Here is a 23202-nt window from a genome sequence, read left to right as displayed (position 1 = left end):
CTACTCTAGTCCCCTGTCCCTTATGTTGCAGCCTGGTTATAAAGGCACATGACTCTTTCAGGGACTCCCATCTCTAATTTTCAGTGAGCAACTGTTGTGTTTTGCTTCATGCTTTCYCTTGGGACGTCCTGAATTTTGGAATGGAGCAGTTTAGGGGCGATGGATTTTGTGATGTGGGTCACGGTGAAAACTATCCCGAGTAGCACAGGTTGCGTGGTCCTATCTTGAAAGCATGATCRTAGGTTCGTAGTACTTTGGTAGAATAAAGCTTAGCTACCTTGTTAAGCAGTCTGGGGAGTAGAGATTTAGGCTAAGTTCCTGCTTGCCTCAGCCTTGCTGCTTGGCTTTGGGCAAGCAGTTTTCCTTGCTGCGTCCTGGATCCCCTGCTAAAAGTAGGTGCAGTGCAAACTCATCTTGGAACTTGGGGCAGAGGATGCTGTCCAGCCTGCCCCTTTAGCTGCCTGCAGTGTCAAAATAGCAAGGGTTTGGAGCTATGCTGACTCCTTGCTCTGACCTTAGTGACGYTCATGTTCTTGCCATGATGGTAGAACTTAAACACTTCAACGAGATGGAAAGACGGCCTCTGTGTTCTGCATCAGATAAATCATGGAGAAGTTTCTTGTTTTTTTTTCTTTCCTTTGTTGCTGTTGTTGTCTTGTTTTGTTTTCTTTTTTTGGACAGTGCATTCACATCTGGTTTGATTAAACTCCTCCATCTAATATCCCTTTCCCTATAAAGGCCTTGAATGCCTAGGAGAATGTTTGCCTAAGTGGCCCTCTGAGGTGAAGCTCAAGGCAGATGAACACTATGTACCAGTGCAACCAGAGTTAGCATTATATGACACTCAACTCTGGATTCAGTTTTTCCATAGAGACACTTAATGCTTTTGGCTGACATAAGGGTTTTTTTTTTATCCTGATAGAGCTCAGCATGTTATGGTTGCTTGTTTGCCAGGATCACAGCTTGGTTGGGTGTCGTATCTACAGCAAGTGTAACAGAGGAAACGAGAATTGCTTGAAAGTGGAGGAGGGAAGGGCTTCGGAGAATGTTCTTCCATCGTGGCCAGGGGATGCCTGCTGTAGGAGCTGGGTTCAGGCTTCCCTTTCACCACCCCAGCTCCATCTCTCCTTTTTCCCTTCAAGAGGGGACAGGGGTTSTGAAACATCTGGTCTCTTCCTGCATTTTTGAGGTTGTGACACAACCAATTGCACGTTGAGCTGTCTGATATAGAGCATGGTGTCTGTCCAGCTGACTTTTCAGAGAGGAACACCTAAAGAAGTGCAGAGCTCCAGCATCCTCAAGTATGCTGAGGAAAAACAAACCTGTAGAACTGGCTTGTGCTTTCTTTTTTAGACTTGAAACTGCACCTGCAGAGCACAGACTATGGGAATTTCCTGGCCAACGAAGCCTCCCCCCTCACCGTGTCCGTCATAGATGACAAGCTGAAGGAGAAGATGGTGGTGGAGTTCCTTCACATGAGGAACCAAGCGTACGAGCCGCTAGCAAGTTTTCTGGACTTTATCACGTGAGTACCAGCTGTTAGAAACCCCACTGTTCTTGCAGACTTTCAGATCACCTGTCTGTACGCAGCCCTGGAGCTACTACATTTTCTGTAACTTGATGGGTGAAGCTGTTCATGGCCCAGACTGAAGATCTCAAGCTCTTCACAGTGTCACTGGCCTGTCAAAGGCTTCTGCTCTCAGGGTGTGTGAGCTCCAGTGCTGCTCTGATCCTGCCATCCCACCTCAGTGGTTGAGTCAGCTGAGGTTCCTCTAAACCCCATCGTTAACTGATTCATGGAGCTGAGCTGGCCAAAAAATAGACCAACTACCCCTTTTCAGGGTTAGGCTTGGGCAGATTTGGTTTCTTTAGCAGATTTAGTGGGATGTAATAATTATTGCCACCACTAGAGCAAGGTAAGGCATAGAATGTGCAGCCARTGAAGAAGACTGGGCTGCAGCCACCCCAGCTTGTCTCTGTTGGTGCATATAAACACACAGGACTCTGGAGCTGATTGAGAAGAGGCACATTCAGCTCATGTAAAAGTCTTGAAATGGCACAATGTTTTTGCAAGCATCTTCCTCTAGAGCTTTYGTACAACCTGTACGTTTCTCCTCTGCTTCCCTCTGTCCAGTGCTCACTTTAATGACAACGAAAAGGATTTGCTGGCCTCTGAAGCATCAGTTGTGCTGGTCTTGTCCTGCCTGTCAGTTTGAAGTTAYTCCTTGCTTTTTGTAAGGGTTCCCGTGTAACGGATCACTTCTCCCTTGGTTATTTTTAAATGTGAGAGACTGCCACAGGGCTGCAGTGGTCATGGGACAACATGGTGAAATCCAGGCAAGATGCATGATTCTTGTTTTTGAAGTGTTGCTCAAGAGCTCAGCAAAGCTCTGCTGTGGTTTGTGCAGCTCTTATCTGCATTTGCTGATTCTGTGCTTAAATGTTTTAACTTCAAAGGATGCATTTTTATATTAGTCTCTATTACTATTAAAGTATTTAATAGTCAAAATGCATCTCTGAGTCATGCTAAATAATGCAGTTGGAGAACAGATTTGCTGGAAATCAGAGATTGCTGCCTCAGGTTGGTAACAACATCCTTTGCTTCATTTTTTTTCTGAAAATCCTCCCTCTTCATCCCTGCTGTTYAGAATAACTCACTGTTTTAGGGAGATGAGCATCATCACTTTAATAATCCTGAATAGTGATTTTTTAAATTATTTTTAATTTTTTGGCAGCAAAGCTGGATCACAGCCATTGTAGACCTGCTACCAGTCATGTGGTATAGTCTTTTTTTTTTTTTTTTTAACAGATCAAGGGCTGTGTGTGGCTTAAGAGTCATGTGGTCTCCATCTGCTTTTCTCTTGCTGAGACAACTCTTCAGTTTCCTGGAAAGTGCACTTGAAGCAGCTTGCTCTTCAGAGAACAGCAGGAAAACCCTTACCTCAGGACAGCTCTAGTCTAACTTTCTGCTCAGAGCAGAGCTGGCTTTGAAGCTTGAAGTTGTTCAGGTGTTCTGGAAACCTCTGAGGATGGAGATGCCTTTCTTGTCAGGAGATGCAGAGCTGCACTGCTGRTGAAAGGATGGAGGGATCACCTCTGGGTTTGTGTTTATCATACCAGTGGAGTATTATGCGGTGGAGAATGTGCTTATCAGATGTAGCTGGTCCATCCTGAAGAGACTGGCAGTATCCTGGATGCTCTAGGGGCTTCCAGTGACACTACAAATGTTTTAAAACAGAAAAATGAAGGTTGCAAAATACAAGGAGTTTGCAGAGGTGCCTCAACACTTTGTTGATAATATTGGTGTGTTAGTGACCGGGCTTGTGGACAAAGGGCAGGCCCAAGGTGACTTCTTGTGGTCTGTTCCAGCCTGTGGTCTGTTCCCTGAACCTCCCTCTGTGGTTTTAGTAGTCTTGGCTTGGGAGAGGGGAGTCTTCTGCACTTAGAGTAAGTTTTGTRGTGTGTTCTACTGTTGCCAGCACGAGGCTTCCCCTTCATGTCCCACATAACTAGCAGGGTGAGCAGCTCGTTTCAGAGGCTGGCAGCATGTGCTGGTGCCAGCATCTTTGATTTAACTGTCCTGAATTAATCCCACACGAGACCTGTTAAATGCTTGGAAACACCTTGCTGAAAATGGCCAAACTATGGATGGCTGGTGCCATGAGGTGGWTTCATACAAGTCAAGATTCAAACTTTGTGAATTGGACTCTGTAGCACTTTAGAGTTGATCCATATGTGGCTTTGACTCTCCAGAGTTACCTTTTTGGAGGGGGAATGCTCAGACTTTGACCTCAGGGCACGTTGCTGAGAAGATCCAGGGAAATGTTTGATCTCGGGACTGACTATTGGCCTTACGTTTGATTGCTCCAGCCTGCCAGAAGTTATGCAGCCCTGCATAACTTTTATCCCTGTGTGGAATTGTGCTACGCGGTTTCTCCTGCCTCTTCCAACGGAACTGAGGACATGGGAAGCAGAAGCAGCAGTGCTGCTGTGACAGATGCCACCAAAGGACTCATCTCATATTGTGTGAGGGGGAGAGCTCTGGAGCACAGAGAGGGAGCATGTTCTTCATGTGCTCTTCRCTGCCCTGCTTTGAGGAGGCCAGAGAGGTGTCCAAGAGCTGTCGGGACCTTGCCAGAAGGTGGCACTCCAGCCCTGTGTCTTCCTGTGCCTGGGCTCGCGTGGGGCCCTGTACAGGGCTGCGCAGGTGGACAGGAATTAACCTGCCTGCAGACTACAGCCCAAAGAGCAGTATTTAAAAGGACACCAAAAAAAMCCCGACCCATCAAAGTAGCTACCTGATGTCTTCGAAGGGAGGTCTTCATTCCACAAGGCCCTTGCTCTCACTAATGTCTGTTCATCCCGTTTCCTTCCTGGCACCACGTTCTTTCCCAGCTCCAGTCTTATCCAAGATCTTTCTCCTCATAAGCGTTGCTAGTAACAAAATATTTAGGATTTTGGCTGATTTCCCTTTGGTTTTCTCAGGTGGTGGCTGTTGTGGCCTCCAATATCACTGCAACAGGAAAGAGCTCGGCTTGAGGTGCTCCAGGAGGCATCACAGGAGGAACCACCGTTCTATAAAGCACCTGTGAGCTCCGTGTTGGGCTGTTTTGCTGCACAGATGGCTTTGGCGGTGGCTGCTCGTGCTTCCCCACGTTTTTATGCCACTCGTAATAGCCCTGACTGATGGGCACATGTTGGCTGTCAACATCTCTGCTCCAACACAAATAACTGACTGTTTGGCTGCGGGAAAGCAGAGACACGCTGTAGGGCAGCAGCAAACAGGTATTAAGTGTACTTGAAACAGCAGAACCCACTTCCTGAACTCAACAAGCATGTATTGACTTATGGGATGGAAGTGGTTTTTAGGTTCTTCTCTATGATCTGCTGGCCTGCCCTTCTGTAAAGGCTTTGTTCTTTGTCTTAGCCTGACACAATGCCATGGTCTGTCTCTCTTTCTTTGCAGTGTCCCTGTCTGTGCTTCAATGTGAATCTTTATTTGTAGTTCATAGGATCGTGTCTAGCTCCAGTCAGCTGTAGTCTGATCGGATTGTCTTCTTTGGGGAGTATTTTTCCAGGGAGAGGAAAACAAAAGCTTTGTGGCCTGGCTTTAGCACCAAGTGTGGATTCACAGCAGCCTAACCTGAGCCCTTGGGTGGCTGTTTGACCCCTTGAGCCGTCGCAGCACGTGGATGGGCAAAGATGATCTTGGGTTCAGGTTGGGGGACTTGTTGGTCACTCTGCTCAAGCAGCTTTCAAGGAGTCACCCATGAGAGTGAGGCCTGGGGTGGACCTGGGTCAGCGGTGCAGTACATCCGACCCATCTCTCAAGCCCGTGATGAGAGGATAGACTAGATCATTATTTGCCATTACCTCACTGGTCTGCTCTACCTTGGGAACAGGAGTCTCCTTGCCCTGAGGTTGAAGCTGGGAATTTGGCTGTTGGGGCTTGGTGCTCACAAGACCTGCTTTTGATGAGGCTGTGTGAACCTTTCCCCCTTGCTCATGCCTTGCCTGGCACTTCCCTCTACTGCCTTTTCCCTGACCGGCTCCCGCTCTGCCTCTCCCTTGCGCTGCCTAGATCTGGTTTCTTCTGCATGGCTTTGAGTTCAACCCAACTCTTACAACAGCGGTTTTTCTAGAGCCAAATTATTTCAATTGCTGCTTGAGCTCAAGACCAGTGCCCTTGTGTGGAGTAGGAAGTTGCCTGTCATCTATTTCAGATGGGCTGGAGTGTGCATCCTGGCACAGCGCATGTGGTTATAGCATATAACTACATCCTTTTGAAGTGCTCTCCGGCAGAAGAAATAACTCYAGCATTATAGAGGTTTGCAGCTTCTTTGGGCAAGCGCAGCAATCCAAAGGATTTCTTTTTCCCAGTGCCACTGTGGTTAAAGCTSTGCTATTTTCAATTAGCTGTTCAATCCTTGGCTGTTGGGGCAGGGAGGGATCAGGGAGCAAAAATTACACGGGTGCTGGGGATCCTGCAATAAACGCTTTACGAGCCTTTTCTGGCAAAGATGCCTTTGGCAGAGAAAGGCAGGTTTTTCTCGAGCTCTTTCCCTGTTTGAAGGGAGTGTAAAGTTGAAATGATAAGCCAAGGTCTTGGAGGGATTATATAACCCTCAAAATAAGAGCACAGGTAACTTTTGGTGTGGAAATGGTCCTGGGCTCTTGTCCTCTGGGTGGCAGAGATGCAGCTGCTCTCGTGCCTCCCTGGAGGATGCAGAGCACATTTGCTTGACCACTGATTCTGGGTCCTTTCATCACCTGAAGGAAACTGATTTATCTTAATCACCGTCACTGTCCTAATCAAGAAGGGCGCCCTGCTCTGTGAAAGGAGATGGAAACGCCCTATTGCATTGAGGGGGATCCTTCTCTCCCAAGCCTCTCCAACCCAGCAAATATTTCCTTTGGCCAGCTGCCTCGAGCTGGAACAGCCTAACGGTGCTCACACTCACTGAGCCTCCTCTTCTCTTGGAAGCTCTTAGTATGGTGCCTGGCGAGCCTGGTGAGTCACAGTAATGATTTAAAAGACCTAGCCACATGTTCCGGGTGATGGCAAAGATGCAGAAGTCCTTTCTTGCAGTAGCAGTGCGTGGACTTAACTCTCTTTTCAGGCTTCATTTAAAGCTCCATCTCTGCGTTGATTATGCAGCATGAAGGGACCGTTCGTGGACTTCGCTCGCGTCCTGTCTCGCAGCCTTCCCGTCATAGACTAAACATCAAATCTGTTGGAGAGAGGAAACGAGGAGGGAAGATGGCTTTATCTGTGATTATGATGGCTGCAACTTTTCTACAAGGCCACCAACGTACACTGCCCTAAGTTGGGTTAATGCCTGACCCAGTGCACCTGTCCCATAATAATAATATATGTTGTTTCCTTGAGTGAAGCTGTTCTCAAGGTCCTCTGGCGCTGGATCTTAGCAGCTACATTTTTCTTCTACCTCTCTTAGTCATTGCTTTAGACTGACAGTTTCAGCCCGGGAGAGGCCTGGGAGATCAAGGCATTGCGTTTGGACCTCTCTTGGGGATTTATGCTCCGTGGCTCCATCTCTTCCAGAAATAGTGCAAGTTTCAAGGCTAACAAATGCTTGTGATAAAGTACTGCAGTGCTTAGRAACCTAGCAAAATCCTGCATCCACCTGGCATAGTTTAAGGCATGCACAGTGCAGCCTTTCATCTTATTGTCCTTTTTTTATATTCTGATTTTTATATTATCTCCTTAATGCTAGTGATTTATATGCAAGGAAGGTGACAAAATAGTTTATGCATATTGGGCTTCTGTGACAGGTTTGCATGAGCACAACACAACTCTGGTTGATGTTTAAAATGCAGTTAGTTGTAGAGTGTGCTCAGCCCAGTGCAGAGTGCCTAGGCTCAGCCTTACTTACTAGCCTCTTATTTTTCAGGCCAAGCTTTGGAGCAGCAAGTGTTAGGTCACTGCAGACCTGCATGAGGCTGTAGATGCCCACATCCCTCCCTGGGGTTTAAAGAGACTGATGTGTTGAGAATGCATCGTCATATTCATAAAGCCCCGAAGTTAGAGTGCTTCATCTAGCAGTTCTTTCCCCTCATTAGCTTTCAACACAGCTAATGCTAAGCTGAACGAGTGCTCATCTGTTTCTGGATCACGATCCCAAGAGACCTAGACTTGCTAAAASATGGTGAAAATCATGCAGAGATGCAGCTAAATATAGCTGAGTGCCAGGAGCGTTCTTGGCTGCTGGGATTTGCGAAGCTGCTGCAGCCTTGGGAGCGCTGCAACGCTGTAACGTGTTCCTGYGAAATAGTGTCACTGATTTTCAGTAGGGCACCCACTTCCTGGCTCGTTGCCCTTCGTTTGTGGTAGCAGCTGTAAAATTTCAGCCTTCTCCTCGTCGGATTCAGGAAATCGCCGCTCGCGAGTGACTTCTATTGATGCAACTCTGGGAAAATAGAGGGTAGAAAAATGGGAATTTTTGTGCTTCGGGCAGGGTGTCACCTGTGGTATTCCTGCGATCCCTGCCCTGCCTGACTTTCAGCTGCAGACCCAGGGGGAAGCTGCTCGTGGCCAGGAGCTGCTGCTCTGACTTCTTCTAGTCCCAGCTGAAAAAAGGACCCCAGGATTTTGCTCCGTTCACGTGTGGTTACTCAACAAGCCTCCGTGAGGGCTTCTGGATGTGAAACCTTCCTTTTCAATCCAGGACAGCTCTCACGTTATTTACTTTTCATCTCCAAACCACCCTGTAGAAATAAGTGTCTTGTCTGCTGGCTTCCTTGTTRGTATTGGTCCCATGTTTCACAATCTCTGTGGCCTTCTCCAGTGGCAACTTAAATTAGGAGTTCAAAAAGATTCAAGAAATGAGTTAATAAGCGGATGCCTTTACTCCCTTTTACAAGAACCCAAGGCTGATCCTACACTAAGGCAAAACCTAGGAAAAGTGTAGTACGAAAAAATTCTAATCATTTATGAGACTCTCACTTGTAGCTCTCTGTCCCTATTCTCGAGTCCCCCAGTCTCATTCTCAGCCCCCAACTACCTGATGTGGGTGAGCTGCGAGAGGGAAGCACTAAATGCTCTAAAATACTAAAAGTGTCTAAAAAAAAAAGTATCTAAAATCATCTCTCACCAGTTCAACTCCATYGTAGCTTCAAGCTCTCGAGTTTACACTGAGATTAGAGCCCTGCTCTGGCMCCTTGCTATTTTGTCCCTAAATAACACGCTTCTGGAGTAACGTGATGAGCCGCTCAGCGCAGTCCCCTAGTGACCTTTGCTTTGCGAGCAGTAGCCTTGTCTTAAATTAAAGCCTCATGCTGGTGTTGGARGAGGGCAGAGTTGCTTGAGCAAAAYCTTGAGCCATTCTAGGCGCTTCAGACACTCAGGTAACAAATGTTCACYGTGCAYGGTGAGTAAYGCGCTATAACGGTGCCCTGGCCATGCTGGCACACAGCCCTGTGGATTTGCTCACTTGTGCTCTGGATAACCTTGTTTTGGTTCATTCGCTCAAAATTGCAGGTCCCCTGGATCCCAGTGCCTCGTGCAAGACAGGAAACCTGCCCGCAGGTGGGAGGCTCATAAGTTATAACTCGAATACCTCCTTACAAACAGCAGGTTTGCAGCTCGGGGCACGAGGAGAAGCCAAAGCACCTGAGCACAGCCCTGTCCTTCCCCCCTGCACCCTCCGCAGGGACTGTGCTTTCTATTATCAGCCCCGCCGATCTCTGCGTTTCACTGTTGACATGGAGGGCTGTCCTCATGACCCTTCCTAGAGCAGCTGTTTAACTACAGCTTGGCAGGGCTTTCAGAGGATTCCTGAGAAACGCAGGTCATGCAATGTTCTGCCATTAGTCATGCTTTGTGACCACTTGCAGTATTGTTTACAGTTTCTTCAGTATCCTGGAGCAGAAAGCAATAAAAAGCCGACCTATCTGCTGTAGGACAATGACTCTTTATGGTTAGATTAGTAAGTGGGGGAAGGAGAAGCCCCGAGTGTCTTGGGGTGGCCATGCGTGGCTCTGCCCAAGGGCTTGCGAGCCAAGTTGTAAAGCRCCCACGTGATGAACTTCCATGTATTTTATGAGCTCTCCTTGTTTAAACAGCAACAAAAAAGCTCTCCCAGTATTCACTGGGCTGTTGTAATCTTTTTTTTTTTTTTTTTTCCGTGCATATTTTGTTTATCAGTAGCTGTGCCTAAATAATCCCCAAAGGGAGAAAACATATTCTCCAGGTGCCTGTGGTGCCCTTGTGCGTGTGCTTTGTCCTTCCTCCTTGATTCCAGCATCCATGGATGGCTAGCCCCAAGGTTGGTTTCTGGAGCTTGGTTCTCCTGTATCTTCTCCAAGTGGCCTTTCCATGCGTGTTAGAGACCAACTCAAATCTGGTAGYGAGAACAGTCTTTCTAATCTACTGCTGCTGGAACAAACCACTTCTTTTTGCCTTCTTTATATGTTGTCCCAGGCTGATCTTGCTCTCATGTTCTGTGGAGCTTGTCCAAGGTAGGTTGTGTTGAACCAGATGCTCCCTGGGCTTCAGGTGTGCCAGAGTGGCCCACGTTTTCTTGGAGTCCAGGAAGCCATAAGGCAACATCTGTCTCCGACGAAGGTAGAGTTAACTTGAGAGCTTCTGTTTCTTTATGTCTGTCTAGAAAGCACCTACAAAGCCTGCTGTCATCTTTGAGACCGTGCAGGAGTTAAGCTGCATCAGCTGCACCTGAGGATTGGATTCTGAAGGCTGCATTGAGACAGGTTTTTGCTGGGAATAAAGTTTCTGCACTTGATGCTTTCCTGTATTTATTAAGAAAATCTCTAGTCTTGTTATTGACACTTCCAGGTGTCAACGAAAATTGTGTTTCCGTGAATGTGAATTTGTGGAAAGGAACACACCTCATTTCAGTGGGTGAATGGAAAAACAAGGCAGGGTGTAACTATATACATGATACCGCTTCTGGCTGAACACCCAGTCTTTTCATAATCTCCTACCTGTATCAGCAGATAGCAGCTTGAAGCAGGAGTGTATGGTCTGGCTCCAGAGTTTCGCTATAGCTTTCTTGGAGACCAAGGTGGAGCCTTGAGATCAGCTGCCACCTTTTCACTACAGCCCTACTGCCCCAGGTCAAACTGTAGCTTACATGGAGCCTCCAGGTAGTGCCTTCTCCTCCCAATTCCTACTGCGTGATCCAGTGCTCCCAGTGAGCTACTCAGCCTTTCTTGTGTGTTGGTCTCTCTTGCACCCCAAGTAAGACCTCCAAACAGCTCCTYCTGGAATAGTCTGGTCCCTTTACGCGCTGCACTGAGAACTAGTGAAGGTTCAGATGCTTTAGGAGCTAAAGCACATGGCAAGGTAATGGTCTTCTYGAGGAAGAATTGGAGCGTGCTCTACTGGGGCAGTGGTGGAGTTTGCATTTGAGTGAGTTAATGAGTCCAGTCATGCTGCAGCCCCCTTCTTGCCATAAAGGCTTGCAGCATGGTCACATCAGTGAGGAATCTCCCTCTGCTTTGCTCGTGGTGGCTCCTTATCTCCCAAGCTTGAGTCTTTCTCTGGCAGCAAGACTTAACTAAGCTCACTCGGTGAAATGCTCTTTCAAAAAGTGGCTGCGGGGCCTGATAGAGGCCTTGGTGTTTGGTCTGTAACCTTGACGTTCCTTAGACTGCTCTGAGGATGAGGAAACCCAAGTGAGTTAAGGTGAATAAATGGAATGGGAAGAGTCATGTCACAAACTCTCACAGTCTGCAGCAGGCTGAAAGAAAGAGCTTCCCACATGTAAAACGAGTCAATCTTGGGCAGCTCTCCCCAAACCTAACTGTGACTTTCAGGCTGAGCTGGACTGGAAGTGCAAGGAAGAGATCAATGTGCATTCAGCAAGGCAGGAGCTCCGCTTCTCTCCAGACCTCTGAACAGCTCCAGGCATCGTTCCAGTTCTTCTGATACGGCTGGCTTGTAAAGGCTCTTTGCAGATTGACAACATCTCATGGAGAAGCTCTGCAAAACCCATCCTAACCTGGGGCCTAGGAGAGAGCTSTACCAGCAGACTGTGAAATGAGCACGTTCCTTTGTAGGCTAAATCTTAGAAATGAGCATGATCTGCTGCTACTTTATGGCCTTAGTCGGGCAGGATTCCTGCGTGTGATCTTTTCCTAAGAGCTGTTGTGTGTCGCTGAACAAAACTATGTGCATCCGAGTGTGGACAGCAGCACTCGGAAGTGATCTCCTGTATGTTTGTCCTGGTGGAGCTGAATCCGTGTGAGGCTGCGGGAACTTGTGTTTACCAAGAGCAGCTGCTTGCTGCAAAGGACTTGCCCTCGGTTCTCATAAACAGGCCCTCCTTGGTGTCCTGGAGACCGCAGCCATCTCCATGGTGAGAGCTGCRCAAACACTAGGAAGGGAAATGACCCTGTGGAGCAAAGGGTGGAAGGAGGTTTCCTGGTACCATGACACTTGTCCTGATCACCATCGTTGGAGACTAAGCGCCACGAGAAATGTGAATCACAAGCATAGAAAGCTCTCCACAAGAATGATRGTGCCAGAAAGTGCCTTACTCACCTGGGCCATGTGGAGGAATAAAAGGCAACACCCGTTTGAATAAGGAGTGAATTTGGTCATGGGAGGCCCAGCCAGAGCTCACGGGACTTTGATGCTCTGCCTGACGCCAGGCCTGATCCTGCCTGCTCTGCAATAGCTCTTGCCAAGCCATCTCCAAGCCTTTCTCTCCATCTGCCAGCTAAATAATGAGCTAGGTCTGACTCTAGAGCGAGAGGGACTCGCAAAACCGCAAACATCCTGCCCTTTCAGCATCTCTCCCCTTCCCTGTGCTAACAAGGGACACTTGCAGAGGTCTGTTCTGCCCCAAAATATCTCATATTACTTCATATTTTTCAGGTTCCCAGATCTGCCAYTCGACTCGTGATTCAGCCCGTGCTGAAGGTGTCTCGTTGCTGAGGACAYTCTTCCTCTCGGGCCCTTGTTTTTTAAGTGACACCAGGAAATCTTGCTGCATCTGCATGGCCAAGGCCACCAGCTGTTACGTCCCCAGTCTTCAGGCAAATCTGTGACTCGATTGCTCAAGCACCGAGGGCCATTTCCTGATTTCTTGCATTAATCTTCACTGTCCACTAGATTCTTGCTCTAATGCTGCATCTCTTCCACTCGCTGTCTTCCATGGTAGGCTGATACTGTAGATTTCTTCCTTTTGCTAAAGAAAAGCTAACAAGTCACTTCAAAAATGTAATTTAACATATTTGAGAATGCTGTAGAGGTGCAGATGGGGGGGTTTACAGGAGCTCAGTTGTATCCAGCAGTTCTGTTGACTGMAAACATGGTGCTCACCCGTGACTTCTCTCAGCAGGTCAGTTCCTTACCTTGTCCTTTTCCCCTGCTCTGCTTCGTGCCTCTATCTGCAACGGGTGCTCCGGGCAGAGTTGAAATCTGGTGAGAAGCCGCAGCGGTGGATGGTCCTTTAGCCACCTCTGCAGCGCAGACGACTGTAAAAACCTGCTAGTCCTATGTAGTTTCAGCAGAGAACTTAGTGAGGAGCTTTGTGATTTGGCTTAGTGCCAAAGCGTGTTGCTTTTTACTGGTAAAGATGTGAAAAAGGCTTGCATGTGATTGCATGATGATGTGAGTAAAATCCATGCCAGCTACCAGAGTTGCTAGCTCTTTGGAAGAGTGCAGGGTTGCAGCCACATGACCCTTTCTCTGTAGATAGACCATAGGTGGACAAAGTAGATGAGCACTTTTCTGATCAGCACATCCCTGGTTCCCTCTTGTCATGGTCTTGCTAAGCAGGACCATTTTTACTCACCTGACATTTTTCTTTTTCTTATTTTTTTGTTTGTATTAACCAATTTGTGACAGGCTTTTCTCTTGTACTTCTCCAGGTACAGCTATATGATTGACAATGTCATTCTGCTGATCACTGGGACTCTGCACCAACGTTCCATTTCCGAGCTGGTGCCCAAGTGCCATCCCCTGGGCAGCTTTGAGCAGATGGAAGCCGTGAAYATCGCGCAGACGCCCGCAGAGCTGTACAATGCAATCCTGGTGGACACTCCTCTGGGTGAGCAGAGCCTTTCAAAGGGTCGCTTAGATATGTGTGGAGCAGATGTCCATGTTCCTTCATGGTCTAACTAGATCCAAGTTGCACTGCTGGAGCACTGTGGGTGCTGGGCTTGGATTCAGGCTTAGGTCTGTCTTGTGTCTGTTTTTCTTGCCTGGAGGGCCAGCTGTCTCTCTACAGGCTTCAACAAATGGCAAATCCAGTGCACTGGCAACAAGGAATTCCCTGCTGGAGAATATGGTCTGTGTGAACCAAGCCTTGACCCTTYGTGGCTGTGCAGGTGTTGCTAGATCTGATACACAGGCCGATTTGCCCTCCCTTCTGGAAATCACGACTCGAAACTAGTGACTTGAAACAAACTTTCTTCTCAAAGAAAGTTTGAGAGGTCTTAGAGAATGGGATCTCTAAAAAATTGTCATGGGACCTCTAAAAAATTGTCATGGGACACATAGCCCTTACGCTCCTATTGAAGGACTTTAAGGTCCTCTGCTGGAGTGAAGCTGCTTAACCGCTAGCATGTCCAACTGGACTGTGGAACAATTTCTTGTAGGTGTAACTATGGATCTCTGCACATGCCCAGCCTTGTTTAAAGACTAATAAAACCATCTCTAGACCAAGAAAAGCAGTTAAAAATGAACTCTAGAAGCTCTCTATATGCTGGAATCCCACACATAGGCAGGTTGGTTTTGCAGAGGTGTAACTGAGTCACAGGCTGTTGGAGGACTGGGCTAATGAGTCTACAGCTCAGCTACGGTCTTAGGGCTACATATGTGTTCCAGGAGGCACGTGATGCTGTAAAAACAGTTATCTTAAAAGCACCTGGTTAGGCAGATGGTTTCTTTAAAGGTAAAAGGTGCGGAAAGTGGTTCTGGAGTAATACGGAAAACTTTCTGCAGTAGCAGGAGAGGTGGCCACAGGAGACTTTGTAGTTGAGCATCTGCAGGCAAAAATAACGAGGTACGACTGAGTCAGTGATTAATCATTCTTTTGGAGTTGCTACAAAGAACAAAACACTTTAAACCCTCGTGCTGGGTTTGATGGTTGTGATTGTTTTTGTAACTGAAAGTGCTCTTTACACTTTCTAGCCTCTCCCTTTTCTGGCCTCTCTAGCAATGGGGCAAGCGAAATAGTTGGCGTGGAAAAATGAGTCACCAGGTAAAGCCCAACAAAGATGAGGAAACAAGTCAGAAGAGATGTGGCTACCACTGAAGGTCTGAGCTGCTTCTGCAGCAGGGCTCAGCACTGCCCTCCCCTTCTCTGCATGTGAGACATGAGTGAAGCTCTGGTGAGGTTGTTAAATGGGACAGCACAGCAGGAGAGCCAAGACTTTGCATGCAAACCAAGTGGAGCCATGGTAGAGGTGATGTATGCAAAGACCATCCTCATAAATAAGCTGGAACCTTTGTGGAGAATGAGACAGAACTGAGCATTTCCAAGAGAGTATTAGCCCTTGGGGACCTTAAATCTTCAGGATGGGTATGCGGTGAGAACATCTGAGGTGATTTTGAAGAAGCTGCGTGGCGCTGGTGAAGTTGAGGGTCTCTGCCACTTGCCTGCACGTGCCTTTGCACCAGAGCGAGCTTTGCCAACGTCTGCCCTGGCTAATGTGAGTTCATCTTGCWGCCCTTTGCCCTGCTCATGCCCTTGGCACCGTGTGCCATCTACGATGGCGTTGTGCAGCGCGGGTCTGTGGGGAGCAGCCGTGTTGCCTAAACAAGCAAGCGGTGCCCGCTGCCGTGGTTGAACTTGCTCTCCTTCCAGTGACCACACGCACCGAAACGGCAGCGCGGCCTCGCAGAAGTGCTCGTGGCTACGTGGCTTGGTAGGAATGCCCAAACCCTCATGGCTCTCCTAGGTTAGCCGAGTTAACTGCTAGCCTGAATTGGGATTTTGGAGGGCCGGGAACCGAAATAGCTGCGTGCTCATTCCTCTGCTGCTCTGAAGTAGCCGCTGCTCCACTCGCCAGCAAGTCTGCCAGGGAAAAGCGGCGCTGGCACCCTCCGTTGTCACTTCTGCCTGCTGCGGCGAGCAGTCGCGCGTTGGCTACGTGGCAGTGGTCTCTGATGCTCCTGCAAAGAAACCTCCGTGGGRCCGTTCCGGACTGGTGATCCCGGGTGCAGCTGCTGAGGCTCGGGGAGCTCGTGGTGCTCCCCAGAGRTGTGAACCTGTAGGGTGCCTGTTCTGTCAAGCACGGCTCCCTGTCAGGTAGGAGCGTTCGTTTCCCACAGCTGGTGTGTATGTAAGCTGAGGAAGATCACATTTCTCTCTATATATAGCAAATTCAGCAAAACTAGCTGCTGAGTGGGAGTAGAAGAGGTCAGAAAAGTTCTGGAAATGACTTTTACTGTGTTCTCACAGATGTGAGTGGAAAGAGCCTTGCATCGTGCTGGATGCAGTCAGTTGGGCCATACCTTGCAGAGCAGCACACTCATCTTTATGGACTGCTTATACAAAGGCACTGGTGTTGCTGGTGGTCTGTTAAGCCTGAAATCCGTTTGTATTCCTTAGGTGGCAACAGTTTCTCAAGGTCTTTCTCAAAGATACTCTGGCAAAATGGGTAGGGAGGAGGTTCCTACCAAAATACAGTGGTAAATCTTGTCTGCTGCAGCTCACCTTCAACTAGAGGAATAAAAAGCCTTGGAGGAAGTGAAAAATAGGAGAGGCAGAGCTGTCAGGGGGGAAATTCTCCTGGAATTCCCATGTGGAGTGTCACAGGCTGTAAGAACTGTAGAATCCCCATGTGTCCTTGATCCAGCTGAGAGGCTGGAGGAGAAGGGAGATGCACAGAGGCAGCTCCTCAGCACATTTTAGCTGCTGTCTTGCAGCTGGATGCTTGGATGCTGCTGCTGTGCAGAAGCAGGCAGTTCAGAAGCTGTGTTGTCACCTCTGGATGTCTGCATCTGGGAACAGTTTGAGCTTCTTCTACATAGGCTGTCCTGGCACTTCCACTTGAGGTTTTTTTTTTTTGCTAAAAATGAATTGTTAACCGAGCTGTAGGACTAAGGGGTGAAGAAAGACTTGCAAGTGAGAGCCTGAAAATGACTGTGGCCTGGGGAAGCCATAGTGGAGCCTGAGGTTTTGAGTCATGGCAGTCTGGTGGCTGCTGAAGATACAGGCCGGGCTTAGGAAGAGCCAGCTCAGCACGCAGGCTGCTTCTACCCAGGGTTGCTGGTGGCTCTGGTACTGCTCCCACCGGGAAGCGATGGGCAAGGGGCTGGTTAGGGCAACACTCACTCTCTCTGTGGCTCTCTTTCAGCCGCCTTCTTCCAAGATTGCATCTCGGAACAGGACCTGGATGAAATGAACATTGAGATCATTCGAAACACGCTGTATAAGGTAAGTGAGCCTTCCTCGGGTGGAGCAGGGCAAGAATTGTTAACTTCCCCGTAGGACGCTTATTCCTGCTTGTCATAGGTCATCTCCCAGTGCTTCCAGGAGCCTCAGCTTAGGCTGCCTTTTCTCAGACCAAGGCAAGAGGATATTTTCCTCTTAAGAGCACATGAAAAATAAATTGACTTTCTCTCTCTTTTCTTCCCTGGACTGGTGATGGTATAAATGTGACTAAGAGCTAGTTGTGTCCACTGGAAAATAAAAATAGTGCCAGAGGTCTGCTCACCCAGGGCCGCAGAGTGAAGGCAGCAGAGCTAGCTTAGTGGTTTTACTGGGGACTCTCAGGCTGTCACGAGTCTACACAGGAGGCTTTGCCAAATGTCTTGGCTTTGAATGAACTTCCTCGGGCACTCGCCAGGAGGTTGTTCCTTAACCACACAGTTTAGACATGGACTTCTTGCACTTGAAGTGCTAAAGCAGCTTGACCTTAAACTTGACTGAAGGACTCTCACGAGCCTGGTTCTCTGTCTTGGACTCTTTTGGAAAAGTCTCCAACAGTCTTCTCGAGCCTTTAGCAGCAGTGGTTGGTCTCTACCAAGTGCTCTTGGTAGAGGAGTGTAAAGAGAATTGCTGCTAGCCTAGAGGAGACCTGCAGGCTGGGGACGGCGTTGGTGCAGGGGTATGGAGGTCTTGCCTTGCTCGGAGTCTGTATGGAAGCAGCTTTCTCCTTGGCAGGCACTGCCTGGCTCCCGCTGGCARTGCAGGAGCGTGTGTTTATGTGCAGGCTGTGGCTATCGCTTCATCACTTGGCTCTCTGGACTGAGGGTAGGATGCAGATCGTATCTGGCAACCTTGCTTGGACTGGTCGCAGCCAGCTAGTGGTCGGCGTGTGACCTTTGCTTCCAAAGGTAGCTGGGGTCCCTTGGGAGAGGTGGAAAATGAGCCCGGCTTGAGGGGAAGGCAGGAGTGGGGGAAGAGCTGCTGCGCCTTGGTGGTTGTASCCAGCTGCACGTGGTCCCTGGCACGTGCTGATCTCCTGCTCCAGAGGGGGTGGCAAGGCTCTCTGCATAACTCTGTCCTCCCTTGCAGGCTTCAGACCCTCCTGAGAGGGTGCAGCTGTGGGAGCAGGGCTGAGCACGGAGCAAGCACTGCTGGGTGCTGTATAGTGGTGTCCCTCATGCCTAGATATCCTTTCCCGTGTCCTTTTTGAGGCAGATATTCCTTCACTCAGGATAGATTCCTGCCTCGGAGAATAGGTGCCATGCTGTGGAGAAGAGAGATAAGTGCTGCCTTCCAGACCTGGTGGTGTTTTTGGAAGAGAGGCTCCACGGACCTCCCCTAGATCTGAATGTGAAAAGCCAATGAGACCGGCAGGAGGAGGGAGTGATCTTTTCCACTGGATTCATTGGGTATCTGTTGTTGGCTGCTGTGGGAGACAAGGCAGTGAACTGGAGGGACTCACTGTGGTTGCTCTTACCGTCCGTGAGTTTCCCCAGTGGTGCTGGAGCCTCTTTCAGTGMTGGAGATTTGAGATCGCCTGGTTTTGATTTTAAGCCGTTCTGGCTGCACGTGAGCTCTGAGAAGGGCAAAGTTAACGACSTGAATCTCTTACCCAAGTTCCCTTTTCTGTGGATCTCAAGCAAAGTTCATTATCCATGCCCGCGTTCATTATCCATTACCCATCATAAGGCTACGGACTGATGCTCTGCGCTTACCTGCGCTAGAGCAGCAGTAAGGAAAAACTTTCCACCTCCTGGAGGTAATGCTGCTTTTATGTATAGTGCTCACCTGGCAGAGGCCATTTGCGCTGTGTAGTAGTAAATATTTACAAAACACAATAATCTGGGCGCTCCCCTAGCACAGAGATGAAAAGTTTCCATCACCTGCATTCCTGGTCCACTTTCAGCCCTGGAGCTGTTGTGACAAGGCAGAGATTTGTGAAGTCTTGSTGTCCTTTTAATTTTTTTCCTCTTTTATGTGGTTCTGATAGCAAGTGTGGGTCAGGGAAGATGTATCATGTGGTGACTTCTTCTGAGAACACTTTTGCTGAGCAGCACTCCAGGCCTCATGCTCTGCAATCTTGTCTCTTTTTGGGAGTTACAGTTGTCTTCCAGGTGAAAGACGGTGTTTCCATGTAGGATTACATTTCCAGGAGGCAGCGTAGCTGTGTCTAGCCCTATATGTTTTATACAACGGGACGGAGAGCAAGCGGCTGCAGGGTAGAAAAGAGAATTACAGAGAACAGCTAGTTCATTTYGCAGACATCTTTCCTAAACTCTCAGCTGCACTTAACCAAGCTGCACTTAGTGAGCTGAAGTCCTGTTTGTGTGGCTTGGCATGCCTGCAGCAGGGTCGGGAAACCATGTCAGACTATGGTAAGTCCAGAGGTAGACCACTCAAAGGAGCAGAAAGGCACCCGTTAGCTTTAACCCTGGGGACTGGGGATCTTGCCTGCAGTAGGCTTGCCCGGTCTCATGACCAAAACCAAATCCTGCTGCCTGCCTCCAGCTCTGGGGGAAACGCTGTCCCGAGGRTGTGCCGTGTTAAACACGGTCTGGAGCATCCCCGCTTGCCTGAGTGGCCTGTGGGGCGGGAAGTGCAGCAGTGCTGGAGTGTTCCTCTGCCCTTTCTCTTCCAGGCGTACCTGGAGTCCTTCTACAAGTTCTGCAAGGCGCTCGGGGGTACCACAGCAGATGCTATGTGCCCGATCTTGGAGGTAGGTCTGGGACCCCTTGTACTCAGGGCAGACTGTATTGCAGTGGCATTCTTTGCTCTGGGCCAGCCAGCCTGTCAGTATGAAGACTGCCCAAGATGCTCTTAGCAGCCCAGTGTGTATTCCCAGTCTGCTCAGTAGGAGATCTTAGAAGAACTTGGGTGCCGTGGTGCCCCAGGCCTGATCCTGCTAGCTGCTCACAAGTTCATTGCCTTTGCATGCTCATCCTCTCACCTGGATGAGGAGCAGGAGAGCAGCCCCTGCTGCTCTGCTCATGGCAAGTCTCCATGGTCGGACCAGCTGTGGGCATGCAGGGCTCAGGGGCTGCAGCCGAGGCAGATGTCACGTTCCTTGACCCAGGGTGCTGCTCGGTGACCTGGCTTGTGCCTGAGGTGGGTACTTCTTGCCCTGGCTAGAGCCCAGGCATCAGCTACTGGTCATTCTGGGGGCCTGGCTGAGCACAGGGTAGCAGCACGCTTCCTAAATGATGAGCCCGGCTTGCTCATGCTGCCTTGTGATGTCTGTCTGCTGAGAGCACTGTCAGTAGCTGCCAAGTTCTGGCAGAGGCACCTTTTCCCAAGGTGAAATGCTCTTCTCTTGCAGTTTGAAGCTGATAGGAGGGCCTTCATTATCACCATCAACTCATTTGGTACTGAGCTCTCCAAAGAAGATCGAGCAAAGCTCTTCCCTCACTGTGGCAAGCTCTACCCCGAGGGCCTGGCTCAGCTGGCCAGAGCAGATGACTACGAACAAGTCAAAAATGTTGCCGACTACTACCCTGTGAGTATCTTGGGTTGAGGACTGGTACAAGAAGCTGCTCCAAATTGGATCTCCTAGGGACTTACGGGGGAATTGGGGGACTGGCAGCTTGGGTAGAAGAAGGTGCCCACTTCCAGCTGACAAATGCTGTTACCACTGTTTGGCCAGAATGGAGGTGGTCTTGCCTGGCTTTTGAGTGTCTGGGGTGCTGTTGGCCTGGTAGTCACCGCTATAATGGCAGTAGTGAAGGCCCTGTGCTAGGTTTCCCATTCCAGGGTGATGGACCTGCATTCACCCCATGCCCTTGAGATAGCAGCATGGCCCAGGAATGCTGTCAGTATTGGAAGGTTTGGGGATTTGGGTCCATCCTTCTTACGTTGTTTTCCTTCAGGAGTACAAACTGCTGTTTGAAGGTGCTGGCAGCAACCCAGGAGACAAGACCCTTGAAGACAGGTTCTTTGAACACGAGGTGAGTAGGCACCTGAAGCACTTCTCGGCACATGGCTGCCTGTGCTGTCTGCCAGGCTCCAGGGCATTAATGCTGTGGTTGCACAGAGGTCAACCACAAGGAAGGAAGAGTCCTCTGCTCTAGTGAGCCCTCCTGATGACTGTGACCTCAGGGCAGGTGCTCAAATCCTACTGTCTTCCCCAAGCAACTTAGAGCAGTGCGGGAGGCAGATTTGGGCTGCTGATGCATGTTTGGTCTGTAGGGAGCAAAAGCAGAGAGTAATTACTTGGGAAAGGAGCCAGAGGGAGGATCCTCACAGCACAACATGGTATAAATGCTTCTCCTTTGAACATCAGMGCCTGTCCTATCTGAGCCATGTGCTAGAGCTAGTGCAGAGGGAGTTCACTGTGCCTGAGCCCTCCAGCATRCTAGGGAAGTCGTGGAGCTTCCAGACTGCTCCACACTTGGGTTGTCTATCTCCTGCAAGAGGAAAGTCTAGCAGAAGTAGACAGGTGATGTTTCCTCCTCCTGGCTTTTCCCAGGTGAAGCTGAACAAGCTTGCCTTCCTCAACCAGTTCCACTTTGGAGTCTTCTATGCCTTTGTGAAACTGAAGGAGCAGGAGTGCCGCAACATTGTGTGGATTGCAGAGTGCATCGCCCAGCGGCACAGGACCAAGATCGACAACTACATTCCTATCTTCTAACCCTTCCTTGTTCTCGCATGACCCTCCTGCCCCTGGAGTCCAGAGGGACCCTTGCCCATCTTCGATATGCTCCCTGAGTTATCCCTTCATCAGGCTCCAGGGATGTCCCTCATCCGTAGAACCGGCTCCGCTGGGAATCTGTACAGTTCATAGTTAAATTATTTGCAAGCTGAAGCTGTTTGAGTTGTGTGTGCTGTGAGCGCTCCAGAGGGGCCAGGGGCTGCAGCCAGTGCAGCTGCGTGGCAGGAGGGCTCCCGTTGTGCAGCTCGTAGTCCCTGTGTCTGCTGTAGGTGCTTACCCAGAGCGAGCACCAGCCGGCGGCTGCTGCCTCCACGTGGTTCCCCCTGCAGGAGGACGCGTCGGCGCTGCGATGTCCACGTGTCCTCCCTGTCAGCGCTCCGAGAACGCCTCCTAGTCAGTGTTGTCCCCGTGAGGCATGGTCCGAGTGTGCGTTATAGTATAGCCAGTGCTGCTGTGTAATCCCTGCAATCTCCCTAGCATCCCCCTGGCTGGAACTGGGACAGCTCCTAAGGGAAGGCAAGAGCAGAGCAGTGTGCTGCTGTCCTCTCCATCTGCACTAGAGCAGCCCCTGGTAGGCCCTCAAAAGCAGCTCTGGCTATTTTTCCTCCTGCCCTCGAGCTTGGAGGAGACATGTAGCCTGTCCAAGCTCCTTCCTCTCTGTCTGCCCCTGGCTTGGAGCTAGCCTGGAGTCCMCAGGTGTCCTGCATGATGCCCACACAGGAATCGGGGCTACTTCTGGCCCGTGTGGTTGATGCATTTATGATGGAGCCACTGCACTGGCATAGGGACAGTGTCCAGGCTGGTGGGGAATGACCACCCGACGTGGGGCATCCRGCTGCCACTTCCCCTTAGCCATATGGGCAAGTTCTGCAGAGCAGCTCTTGGGCTCTGGCTGGTCGCTTGGTCACTGTGCTCAGTACAGAAGACTTGTTGGCAGTCTCTCCCTCCTCATGGAGGCACATGGCYTGTGTTTAGGAGGTAGGAGCCAAGCCAGAGCCATGGTGTGGCAGCCCAGCTCCCTTCCTCACGTGTGATGTGGCTCGCACGTGTGCTCGAGGTTACTTGGGCCTGCTGGGAGGTGCCCGGTGTCGATGTGGCATCAAAGATGCTTTGCTGATGGGGAAACGTGTGTGCTCTGCACTGCCACGGGCAAGGGTTGAGGGATAAGAGTGGCCCTGTCCCAGCCCGAGCTGTGTTTGTTATCCTGGCCATCCTCCCATCCTTGTGCACCAATAAATATCTGCTGCCTGCACTGCRCTCTCCCTGCTTACTTGGCTCCTAGGTCTCTTTGAGCAGGTGCCTGGTGCAGCCATGGGGTTGGGGTTGGAGGCATCAGCCAGGGCTTGCTCGTGGAGCTCTGCACCCACCACTTCTGGGTAAGGTGGGACATGCACCATGTCCTAGGCAGCCTTCAGCTAGCCTGGCACGGGCATCATCTCTCTGGTTAAGTGTGGGTTGTGGCTACTGTTCTTACCAAGGGTGTGTAGATGTTTGTAGAGGATCCTGGCAGGACCCCTTCCCCTTCCTGCCCCTGSCAGGGCGAGACAAGGCAGAGCTGTCGCTGCCAGCACAGCCCAAGCAGCATGTAGTGCCCAGGACTAGGTCTGTGGGTGCACTTGGGTGCAGGTAGGTGCTTGAGAGGAGATGCAGCCCACCTTGCTGCCCCTACTTGCCTTTGAGGCTGCATGAGAG

The 23202-nt window shown here is 49.8% G+C and overlaps 1 protein-coding gene across 1 annotated transcript in view; it reads left to right on the top strand.

The window, feature by feature from the left end:
* The window catches only part of ATP6V0D1 (ATPase H+ transporting V0 subunit d1), a 29934-nt gene extending 7207 nt beyond the window's left edge, over window positions 1-22727 (top strand). Inside the window, exons 2-8 of the mRNA XM_026034451.1 lie at window positions 1354-1525; window positions 13357-13535; window positions 16792-16871; window positions 19504-19581; window positions 20182-20358; window positions 20729-20806; window positions 21328-22727. Of these exons, the coding sequence (XP_025890236.1) occupies window positions 1354-1525; window positions 13357-13535; window positions 16792-16871; window positions 19504-19581; window positions 20182-20358; window positions 20729-20806; window positions 21328-21489 (926 nt within the window). The 3' untranslated portion in view covers window positions 21490-22727. The remainder of the gene's footprint in view (window positions 1-1353; window positions 1526-13356; window positions 13536-16791; window positions 16872-19503; window positions 19582-20181; window positions 20359-20728; window positions 20807-21327) is intronic.
* Window positions 22728-23202: the final 475 nt, after the last annotated feature.

Source organism: Nothoprocta perdicaria, unplaced genomic scaffold (assembly GCF_003342845.1).
Source record: "Nothoprocta perdicaria isolate Ctin4 unplaced genomic scaffold, notPer1 scaffold_143, whole genome shotgun sequence".
Taxonomy (NCBI): domain Eukaryota; kingdom Metazoa; phylum Chordata; class Aves; order Tinamiformes; family Tinamidae; genus Nothoprocta; species Nothoprocta perdicaria.
The sequence above is the reverse complement of the archived record's forward strand: the minus strand, read 5'-3'. Positions and strand labels throughout refer to the sequence as shown.